Here is a 12,242-nt window from a genome sequence, read left to right as displayed (position 1 = left end):
CCCCGAACTGGCAATATTATACAGAGGCTTCCAAAGTTGCCTTGAAAGAATAAACTTTCTTTTCTGACCTTTCTCGGGTTTTGTTCGAGCGCACTCATAAAATTATGCGCAATTGGTGTTTATAATGTTGGCGTGCGTACCACTTGTACAACACTGATCACTAGATGATTCGTTTTGCGTATGGCCTGTCTTAAGTTGAGTGAATACATTATATTTTGATTCAATGTCAAATTGTTTATTGTATCGTATCTAAGAAGAACATGGGAGTGACAATCAATTAAAAACCAAACAAACACCAAACCGTTCTCCTAAATGAAATCAACTTTGACTTTGAACTTTTTTTTTTTGGGGGGGGGGGGTAGGGAAGATGTGGACTGGGGTCTCACAATATTGCGAATAATGTTGATGTCCACCAGAAGTTCATAATATATATAATCAGTGATAATGTAACAAAATAAGTAGTAACCACGCTTAATCTGAAATATCAAACTTTTTAAAAAATGAATAAATAACACACAAGCACGCACTCTCACACTCACAAGATGCTTGATTTGGTCTCAACTAGTGACATGTTTTTGTGGACAGCAAGTTGACGACATGGGTTTTTTTTTTTTGGGGGGGGGGGGATTAGATAGGTTTGCTCATTATCTCATTCCATGGAAATGCACCCCACATGGAGTTAATGTTTGCGGTGAGTAAGCTATTCTTAACAGATTTGGCCATTTCATCATCGGAAAACCTACAACGTTAGCAATGTCAAAATACGTTTCGGTTTAAATTGCTATTATAGCATGAAAACTAAACTCTCATGCAATCAAAATTATGACGACGGGTTGGAATTGGATGAGGATAAAAGAAGAAAAGGAAAAGGATCAAAGGATTCAGAAACAAAGTGGAGAGCGGGAAAGAAGATTATACTGTCCAATATCGGTCTCTCAGCAAAGGTTTGTTATGTCTTGCGATTTACGCAATTTACTAGTCTACCCATCGTATATCATCAAACAAGTTCATTATTCTGTTCTCTATCTAAGGATTGAGAATGTCGACACTAGGGAATACTCGAAACGTAGCTTGCGAAGAAGAAAAAAAATAAACAGAAAGAAGTCGGTTTCAAGGTAAATAGGACATCCATGTTCGGGCAGTGGTCAATATTTTGTGGGGGCGGGCATATTATACAAGACATAGTGATGTTTTAGCGACCTCTAAAATGATTTATATTTCAATGACATAAAAACAAGCCCTGCTCTGTATACCCATGCCGGCTCGTGTCTGGTAGAAAACATCGACTAAGTAATCAGTAGTAGATATTGATCCAGCTCACGAATGTTATGTCAGCATGATTGATTCGAGTGCTCGTGCACGCTGCCTCCATTATCTCAACGCCAAGTGGAATATGGAAGATTGTCGACTTTGACATGGACCCAAACCGGAAAACAATGATAACAGGAACAAATGTTTTTATTTCTCTTCCCCTCTCTCTCTCTCTTTCTCTCTTATCTATCTATCCATCTATCTATCTATCTATCTATCTCCCTCGTTTTGCTGATGAACCAAATGAAACATTAAGGCAAGGAAAAAAAGAGAAAGAGCGTTTGTTAGGAGGAACACTCAAGATTATTTTGCCAGAAAAAAAAAAATGGTTAATGCTAGTAGAATTCTCCATTTTCTGAATTTGTGAATATACCATGATAAGATTATTAACTACATGACTTTAACGATGAATCGCACTCACTATTCATATATTTTTGTTTCTGTAAATTTGCATACATCTGAAGGTCACTTTCATTTACTTAACCAGCTCCGCATCGAGTTTCGATTCAAATATAACATGACCTCATTGTGTGGTACACGCTCGGCGCATTTACTCGTTGGCGGGGAATATCAGCTCTCCATACAAATAAATCCAAGTGATCGTGAGAGGGCGTCATGAGTATTTCGACAAATAGAAATTAAATTGAAACAAAAATGAAATAAAAAAGAAATGCAGACTTTGTTCGCTTGTTCTTCTCCTTCGTCTTCGTGTTTTTCTTCTTCGTCGTCTTCTCCTTTGCTAAAATGTTACGTAGCAAGATAATTTTGTGGGGCTTGTAACAGTGAATTCACTCAAACACAAATAGTTTACGCATGCACACACAAAAAAGGAAGTAAACCATACACCTGAGAATAGCAATGTAAGAAAGACAAATAAAAACAGATAGCGTTATACTTGATGAAGTTTGAGTGTGGAGAGTGCGCCTAACAGGATATCATATACTTAATGGCCCAAAGTCTCAAAGGTGGAATAACTTTATCACACCGCTTATTCCGCCGATTTATTACGCCTCTTATGCAAATCAGGCCCTCGTGACGTAAAATGACGCGATTTATTCCCCGGAATCTATTCTCAAAGGTGGAATAACTTATTCCCCGGAATAACTATTCCGCGGAATAGTTACTTCAGCTTTGAGAATTCGGGCCAATATGTCTACACCGACAGGTCAACAATAATTCACTATCTACGTTGGCTTTTATACCTTTAAAATAGAATTTAAAAAAAGAAGAGAGAAATGAACAGGAAGAACGACTGATATGATACAAACAAACTGTCTAAAATATACATCGGACGTTTGGAAGAATAGATATCCCCCGCCAGAGATGAACAAACAATGTAAGAGTTTCCAACGCTAGGTGTTTTTTTTTTCCCGTATAGGATTGGTAACAGTGCGCTTTTGTACCGGATAGTCATATTCAAGACACTAATCTTGATAACTGTCACAACGATACGGCTGGCGAAATTCCCCTTGGGGAATGACAGCGCTATCGTACAGCGACAAGCTTTCTCCACCCACGTATAATCCGCCGGGCGCAATACTTTCAGTTCGCTCAACGATTAACCCGCTGGACAGACAGAGAAATGTTACCTCTATTTATTTGAGGGGCTCTTTGTAGGAGTTTAGCTTTCGCCCGAGAGAACTCCTTGAAATCCCCAAGGGGGAGTCTTTCCCTAGTTTTTGTTAGGTGCCTTAATGCCACACGACAACTGACAATAGTTAAAACTCCTAGAACGATGCACTGTATGACTGTTGTGCACATCTCAAAGGAAAAGCATGAAAGAAGACAATGGTATATAAATATTTACAGTCGTAATTGATGGTTTTGATTGTTCGATTACCCGTCTATTATGTGAAGGGTTTTCTTCTGCAAACAGGATTTTCCAACAATGTACATTTAATGTCACTGAATTAAGATGAAAAACTTGGCTATTGAGAACTGTTTGTAGGTCAGGGAACCTAATTCATGCACTACTTGAGTTGACACAGCTATCAACACGTGTAATACTTAGGTGAATATTGACAGAAAGAGGGAGCTTACTGAAGCACATAATTTCTGCGGCAATACATAGAGCATGAAGCACATAATAATTATAAAATAACTAACGCATTATATTCCAGTTTCCGGATGGCACTTTATTGCTCAAACTAAACGCTGATTAGAAGTGACATTTTTAGTTGATACGGTTTAATTTGACGATCTGAATTCTGTCGTCGCCTATTCAATTTATGAATATAAAAAATAAAATGACAAGACCGATTAAAAAAAAAAACAGGCGGATTCCCACGAAACAATAATTATGATAACAGAGAGAGAATTATCGTCCATTCCAGTTATTTCCTTGAACGGATTGTCCTAGTTGTGAGAGGGCTGGTGCTAGGGTATCGTATATAGTGCCCAAAGGTCATGGAGTCAAGTTACGACACCTACAAGATAAAACAAGTACAACAACAAGAAATCATTAAACTGTTGTCGCAATTTCTATGTAGGCCTACATGTTCATCACCGCCGAGAATATCATATTTTTTCTTATGAATAATGTAATGTTATTCCGTTGATAGTATCAAGACTGAGAATATTACCACTACCTATATGACTAAAGATCATTGCTAATATCACTCCTATAAAGTAGCAACATCATTGACACCACTGTGTTCACTCAAGCGATTTAACTAAGTGGTCGTATCGTTCATATAAAGATTATCGTCGACTTCATCACCATTTGGCTTTTCATACAAAGGGTAAGGATCGTTAGTTGTTGCTGTTGTTTTGTTTGTCATTTTACGGGACGTTCTCTCCTTGATTCCCTTTGGCAGTAAACAAGAAGTACATCGTGAGCCTCATCCTCAACCACTACGATACCGACGGCGACGACGCCATCTCCCGCGAAGAAATGGAGTCCGGCATGTCACTCGATCGCGTGGCCGATCTCCTGCCGAGCTGCTCCTTCCTGGACGTGCTCGACGACGGGGACGTAAACGGTGACGACAAGCTAAGCGGATTGGAACTCTACCGGGAATTCAGTAAGAACCCAATATGGAATCTTCAATAAACTGTACTTTCTTCATTACGATGTATTCTAAGAACCACTCAGTGATTACGTACAAGTCAGTGGCGCATCTGTCTAATTTTGTTTTACTCAATGTGAACTTTAAAAAAAAAAAGAAAAACCCACGGGTAATGAAATTACAGTCATACGTTGATATGTACTCCTACAGAGAACACATCAAACTAGCATCCAAACGTTCACTGGAAATATTCAGCACTCTCAGATGTTTCTTTGACCGACTGTTGCACAGGCGTACTGCAGTAAATGGTGACTAAACTCTTATATCGAATGAAATCTATGCAATGAATAATGGTAAGGGATATCTCTGAAGTTTGATGAATCTGGCGGCAAGAACACCAACACGGAAATATGTTTTCTGTACACAAAATGGATTAGACTATCAAACAATCTTGATGTTATGAAATTGAAAATATTTCAATATTATGATAGTTTCGATCACAGAGAGAGAAACGCCTCTATCTTGATAAAAGACCAAACGAGAGAGGATGATGCTATAATGATTATGACAACTGTCTAAGTAAGAGAATAAAGTAATTGTCCGCGTTTGACAAAGTAATGAGAAAAACCATCGAAACATGGGCAATCACACGATCAATCTAAACGTAACAACATTATCAGTTGATAATGATGATGATAATAATAATAATAATAATAATAATAATAATAATAATAATAATAATAATGATAACAATAATAATAATAATAATATGGTCTTATTTACCCAGGGTAGCCTCTTCAGTGTTGCTACTGCCCTACCAGAGGGCACCCCAGCGTTGCCAGGTACCCATTTATATGGGTCGAGAGGGACATGGTGGATAAAACATCTTGTCCAAAGACGTATGCGCTGGGCGGGATTCGAACTCGGGTTCTCCGATCGAGAGTCGAATATTCACGGACAGAAACCTCCATAATGCTTGAGAAATACTATTTATTCATAGCATACTGTCATATTTTCATCAAATTTCCCCTGCTTTTCAGACATTAAGGCCGTATCGCTGTCCGGTAATATTGCGCAGCGGATCACAGTAACAACGGTCGGGGATAACATCGCCCTACCCTGCGAGCTCTCCTCGGATCACCGTTTGGAGATCCGATGGACTCGCAACAACGTCCCCCTCACCGAACTCCAAGACTACACGGGAATCGGGGTAAAGACAATCTAATTGCTTTTCTCTTTTCAAGAACCGACCATTTTGTCATTGATTTGGCATGTCTACGTTTTGTATACAACAAGATGTTATACATGAAGATACTGGGAGAGAAAGGAAGAATCTTAGTGCGATGAGATGTCTCATAAAACGCCAGCCTTGTATTCTCCTTGTAACCTACCATGATTGTTTACAAGTTTACGGGAAGAGAATAATGCCCGAAATTATGTGCACAAGAAATTGACTACATGTAGACATCAAGGAAATGCAACTTTTTTTTTTGGGGGGGGGGGGGGAATTTCTGTTTTGCTCGTTTCGAGATGAACGCAAACACAACAAACAAACAAAATGTACCAACTCGTCTTTCCCCATTCCACAGCTTTACACTGGTGACACGTCGCTCTATCTGACTGATATTACTCTGATGCACGCCGGAACTTATTCTTGCTATGCGGAGGGATATGAAGAGGTCAAACAGTCACATGTTCTCCAAGTGCAAGGTATTACTGAGTGATCAAACGCGATGTGATAACGTAATTCTTCGCCATTCAAGCAACACTATTTCAATTTTGTTTAGACGAAATGAGTTAGCAAAACTTGTCATATTTCTGCTCCGTCTATATGCACTCATTTAGTACAGTGTGCAGTGCTAAAAAGTGAAGTAGTGTTAATTCATGCAGTGTTGTACGTTTCCCCACTAGTGTCGTCTGCTCTTAGCCGCATTGTCCGTCATAAGATTACAATGTCGAGAAAGGAAATATGAGTATAACAGTTTTTTTTTTCTTTTTTTTTCTGTTTTTTTTTACCTGGAGAGGTAAATCCTTTTGCACTTTATGGGCTGAAGTCCCATTGTAGGTTAAGGATTCAGCGATTTTATGATTTCAAGACTATAATGTTTTTTGTTCACTCTACCTAGCATAAAGTCGTTTAAGCTCATGAATTAACTGGCGCATTGGTCAGTTATATTCTTACCAAAAAAAAAAAAAAACTTGCATAGTTTATCCTGTAACATTCGTCACATTCTGCATCGTCATTTCAAATCAACAAAGTAGGTCTACATAATGTCCACTTATTTTTGACTGACACTTTCAGGTCAAGATCCTATATTGACTGATTAATAGTGATTAATTACATGATGTATTGTTTTGTGATTATCATTCCCTGACAGTTCCTCCAACTGTTAGCGTGTGTCCGCGAAACCAGCTACGAACAGAGGGCAGCAGGGCTCGAGTCCAGTGCCACGCCGAAGGAATACCTACCCCGCAGAAGACTTGGACCAGGAACAACGTTCCCCTATCCGAGGGGGATAGGATAACCATGCACGGTAGGCATACAAATCGTGGTCCAATTGGGCTCTGGTCATTTCATCGCTATCATTCGTGCGCGGTACTTTTCTTCTTCAAAACAACGTTATGATGACAATCGTAATGACAGGCTTAATTATGGACAGATCCCCGCGAAAGCAAAGTGTTATGTACCTGAATAATTTACAATATTTACATTACATCTTTGTTTCTTATTGCAGGTAAAAACAGCAGCGTCGTGGTCCAGAACATCTCGTACCGTGACACCGGCGAGTACGCGTGTAAGGCGACCAACCCGGTGGCGGAGAGAAGCGAGAGCGCGTCTGTGTTCATCCAAGAAGAGGATCACCGTAAGGAGACGCCTTCAATGTTTAAAATCATTTTGCCATCGCACAGTAGCGGCCTTCGATAGAACATTGATAACCCATAGAGTGCAGTGCATTATTGCTTATTGATACAGTTTTAGGAATTAATGGTTGCTGCAGGTGTACACCATCCAACAATGAATTATTTCGCTCGATTGAATCGTTATTATTGAATTACTCGCTACAGACATAAACACATAATTAAATTGATTTACATCATCAACAACTGTCTTCCTCAGCTCTATCTCCTGGGCCGTTGCACGTCTTTTACCTGTTCCATCGGGATGGCATCCAGACGTTCGAACCCGACACCTGCGGCTTCAGGCTCGCCCTAACCGGCGCCAGTTCTCTGCCCGACACCACACAGACGCTGTGTAACATTGACCCGGAAACGGAAACTCGCAAGTGTGTGTGGTCAGACGCGGTGAGCGTGGACGATCGCTACATTTACGTGACGCAGCCCTTCGAGAACCGCGTGATAGTTTTAGATGCCAGAGCCCAGAGGATCATCGAGGTGAGATTCACATGATTGGTTTAAAAAGCAAATGGTTCCTTTATATTATCCTTTATTATTTCTAAAAGTCGTAGGCTCTCCACATCAGCAAAGGGAGGATTTCTTCAGGGAAATAAGGGTCAACAGGTTAGTCTTGATTGTTGATGAAGGGGCATTAGGCAACATGATTAACCTTGATGGTGGGCGTCCTTGTGGGGTACCTCATTGATCATGTTTCTTTCTTTTTATTTTCTGGCGGATGCGTAGTCATGGCTATTCCAGGTGATCTTCCCTAAAATGATTTTCACAACTTCTGAGCTAAAATAACAATAGATATAGAATACATAGTGCGAAAACTCCTAAATTCCATCTCCTATACAGAAAAAAGAAAGAAAAAGGAACAACCAAATATAACCTGCAATGCACACTTGTCGACAAAATAGATAAAGTTGGTTGTTCAATAAGTGCTTTCAGCATACTGTTGGTGTCAGTTATCAATCTTCAATCATGTTTTTTGACAACTGGAAAGCATGAACAGAAAATCAAGCTCCCATTCATTTACCATAATTAATCGCATCTCGTAAAACAAGGAAAACGAGAATAAACGGTAGAAATGCATTCCTACTCGATGGAACATATCGACAGTTACGATATAAAACTTCGTACTTTGTCCACGACGTCCCTTCGATCTCTGTTGCGAGCAGGTCATCCACACGGACGACCAACCCACTTCACTGCATTACGTGCCCCACGTGGACTCGCTCTGGGTGCTGTGCCGTCTGTCCGAGGAGGAGAAGGCGGCTGGTCGCCAGTCCATCGTTGTCATCAAGTCAGCCAGCCGGCCAGGCCCCCACCACACGGTGCACACCGAGCCCGTAGGACACGACTTCGACCTGGTAGAGGCGCTCTACATTCCCAAGGAGCAGATACCTATGCAGGTGCGTAATGACTGTACTCATTCTCCCGACTTCCGGCGCTCATGTTCGAGAAGAAAGATGTTTCAAAGAACTAAAAACACAACAAATAAGCAGCGGTGGTACATTTTGTCTCTGAAGGCAGAGAGCCGGCAGAATCTATCATAAAACGATGATTCAATAATACCGCTCCGTAGCTTTTAAAATGAAGTACCGCTCCTTGTCTCTTATAACTTGCACGAAATAAAGTCAAATCATATAAACATAATAGCATAATAATTATTCGATCAAATCGGGTGAAACATAGGATACGGAGTTTAAAGTTTGACTTTCATAAAACTATAGCGTATAATTAACGCGCTAAAGCAATTTGAAATCGGGAATATCACGCATCTGTGGATAGATTTTGATTCAAATTTAAGCCGCCGAGATGCCGAAATTCTGTCCAAGATGTTTTCCCGTCAGCACAAAGAGTTTGATACTCTTCCACAGACAGATATTACAGAAATTATCACCAAAGCAATACTGGACGTCAAAAGGACTGACACAAGTAAACTTTCAGGTTATTTGGTATGATATAAGGATAAAAATGTGCATAGAAATCGAAGATGTTTCTCTCAACGAAATTAATAAGCGATACTTGTAGGATGCCAAAATATGGTATGCATGAAATTTTCCCTGTAAAGTAGCTCAGACCTAACAAAGAGATGTTTGTGTTTGTCTGAACAGGGTACGATGAACTTTGGCTACACTGTTCATCACAACCAGCTTGGGCTGAACAAGATCGACCTCATCCGCATGGAACGCGTCGCCCAGATCGACCTTACGGCCTACCAGTGCCACCCCGAATCGCTCAACTTCGTCGCCATCGGCGGCAACGTTGTCATCAACTGCGCCGGCCGGGATGGTCAGCCCGCCAAACAGATCATCCTCGACTACATCACAGACAGCGTCGTCAAGGTCAACGAGGGCATTCGTGGTCACCCATACGTGGCGCCTGACGGCCGCTACATCATCAGCGTCGACGTCGACCACCAGTACGTGCACGTTCAGAAGGTCCTGCCGGAGTCGGGCAAGATCAAGACCGCCTTTGAGGTAAAGACCAACCTGCGCATCAGCGACGTCGGTTTCTTCCCGAGCAAGACAACACATACCTACGACGTCTTCGCCACGTCCCGCGACCAGCCCGACATCCTCTTCATCGATCTCGAAAGCGGCTACGTAAAGACCATCACGGGAGTGCACAGCCCCATCGATCCTCAGGACTGGCCCTGGGACAGCCACAATCGGAGGATTGTACACAGCGGCCTGTTTGCCCCCTACCTGGTCACCCCAGCCGCCCACCACGAAATCGTCATCAATGGTCTTCTACGCAAGGTCCACTGCGACATCGATGACATTGCTGAAGCCAATGTGATTGTCTGGATCGGCATATGCTAAAGACAGTAAGATTCACGAATGCGTCGTGATGATGAAAATAGATGGAAGGACTTAAACTTTCCAATTACGGACAGTTTACATTCGCGCTCGTTTTCTATTTACGTTTCTTATTTTCTAAATTCTATGCACAAGATGTAGAAGATTTCTTATTTTTATGTATGTATTTGCTTTGCTGTTTTTCAAGTGCAATGTATGTGTAAGTAGTGTGAAAAAACAAGGATAATCTGCAGTACTTTACCAACAGTTTAAAGATAGATGTAAGACGGGATGTGTAGGTATTGGAAATTATGTTTGTGGAGCGCAGCAGCATTGGTTTTTTTTTTTTGTGTTGTACATATATCTTTCTCTGATGTACAGATTGTTGATGTGGTAGAAAGACGTACTTTAGACTAGATAGAAACGTTAAGGCATACCTTTATATTGTATGTATAGCTTGGGACTACATGGCTGTTACGACGCTGGATTGTGATGAAACTGTTCAATCAAGGCACAGACTTACCAGATTATTTGGAGTACATGCAACGCCACTGAAACACGAACGGCACACGTCTTTGCTGTGGAATGAGATCTGCTTTGGGAATGGTGGCCAAACAGAAAGACGAATACGAAGGAGGAGAAGAAGAAAAAGGAAGAAGAAGAAGAAGAAGAAGAAGAAGAAGAAAAAAAGAAGAAAAAGAAGGAAAAAAGCGGAAGGAACCAAAGAATCTTTGTAGAGTAACGTGGCTCCAAAGTTAATGTGGGTTAAAAGAGAAGAGTTATTATTAGACATAGTGGGTACTAGTAGTTGAACTAGCAACAGAAAGTATGTTTAAACTTTTCTGATAATATGTCCAAGACAACCTCACAGAATGCCAGCAAGCAAATGCAACGCTGATGTTATATGTAAAACGACAAAATTTCAAATAAAGAAAGTGGCATATTGTTTAGGTTTGTTATCTGTAGACACCGTTAAGCACTTTTATACACAGGAAAATTTTAATCTTTACAATCTTAATCAATTACAGAGACTACAGGCGCAGAAGTAGACTACTTCGAGATGTAGAATTTACTCCAATAACGGCGATGTATTTAGTTTTTTTTTTCTTTGCAATATTAAGCACTTCCTTACATTGTTGCTTTCTTGCACTATACGTTTCCAATTTTTGGCGGTTTCTTTGATGTGTTTAATCGGCAATAAGCGCAATCACGTTGAATATGGCATTAGTAGCAAGTTCTCGCCCAACGCTTATTAATCCGCAGCATGTAAATACAAAGGCTCTTAGAAGATTGGTGATTGTTGTACCTCGTGAGGCACGAGGTTGATCTTGGAGCGCAGACGACACTTGGTTTAATCCTATTTTTCTCCCGCCTTCCACTGTGACAGCAATTCGTGGTAGTTTGGCAAATATTCGTAATTGGAATTGATCACTTTTGGTCAGGAAGTGCATTCCGCCGTTATTTTCATGACGTTTGGTCTCATGCATCTCTTTTGGGTTACATTTGTCGACTTGAACAATGGTACTATACCTTGACTGATTTCTATTTCCGCCACCAGTGTATCAATAATATCACAATTGAGACCAAAGATTAATTTGTAGGAACGTCTGTGACGCACATCGTCCCATGTCAAACAAGTAACGCATATCATTTCATGTAGTTGGAGCCAGGTCGTTCGAAATTGATGGTTTGTCGACTTTGTTGAAATTCTGCATGTACTTCTCGATGATCAAACGAAATTCATATCAGTTAGGCACGCGTCGTGCTTTCGTTTGAGCATCGAAACTTTACCAGTCATCTTCATCTGTTCAGACTTCATCATGACTAGCACGGAAGGTGATTTACAATTACAAGGTCAATGTATAGTTGGAAACAATAGACGGAACCATGAAACAGCTTTAACTATTAACATAATAGGTGTCAGGTTATGACGTCAATGTAATGCCAACAGCATATGAATTCAAAAAGCATCTTGGTTGATTTGTTTTTAATATATATTGTTCAGAGTTTCAATAGCCTCGTTTTGCTAAATTTAAGGTCACAATGTTCAAGCGTTTTATTTCTTATTCATGGTTAGCAAGTGAGTTGATATATATGGATGCATTATTTGAATCAACAAGTTTCTTGGCTTGTGATATAAGAATTTGTAGGTAGGTACGAATATTCAATTGTAAATAAAATGATGTACTTTATTAACACAGTTAATTGGGAGAAGCTCGTG

General features: G+C 40.4%; 1 protein-coding gene across 1 annotated transcript in view; it reads left to right on the top strand.

The window, feature by feature from the left end:
- Positions 1 to 11,273, top strand: part of LOC140228874 (follistatin-related protein 5-like) — a 61,612-nt gene extending 50,339 nt beyond the window's left edge. Inside the window, exons 5-12 of the mRNA XM_072309143.1 lie at positions 4,128 to 4,334; positions 5,360 to 5,529; positions 5,909 to 6,029; positions 6,698 to 6,853; positions 7,055 to 7,183; positions 7,438 to 7,712; positions 8,396 to 8,629; positions 9,335 to 11,273. Of these exons, the coding sequence (XP_072165244.1) occupies positions 4,128 to 4,334; positions 5,360 to 5,529; positions 5,909 to 6,029; positions 6,698 to 6,853; positions 7,055 to 7,183; positions 7,438 to 7,712; positions 8,396 to 8,629; positions 9,335 to 10,045 (2,003 nt within the window). The 3' untranslated portion in view covers positions 10,046 to 11,273. The remainder of the gene's footprint in view (positions 1 to 4,127; positions 4,335 to 5,359; positions 5,530 to 5,908; positions 6,030 to 6,697; positions 6,854 to 7,054; positions 7,184 to 7,437; positions 7,713 to 8,395; positions 8,630 to 9,334) is intronic.
- Positions 11,274 to 12,242: the final 969 nt, after the last annotated feature.

This window comes from Diadema setosum, chromosome 5 (assembly GCF_964275005.1).
Source record: "Diadema setosum chromosome 5, eeDiaSeto1, whole genome shotgun sequence".
Lineage (NCBI taxonomy): Eukaryota > Metazoa > Echinodermata > Echinoidea > Diadematoida > Diadematidae > Diadema > Diadema setosum.
Note: the sequence above shows the minus strand (reverse complement) of the source record. Positions and strands in the feature narration are given on the sequence as shown.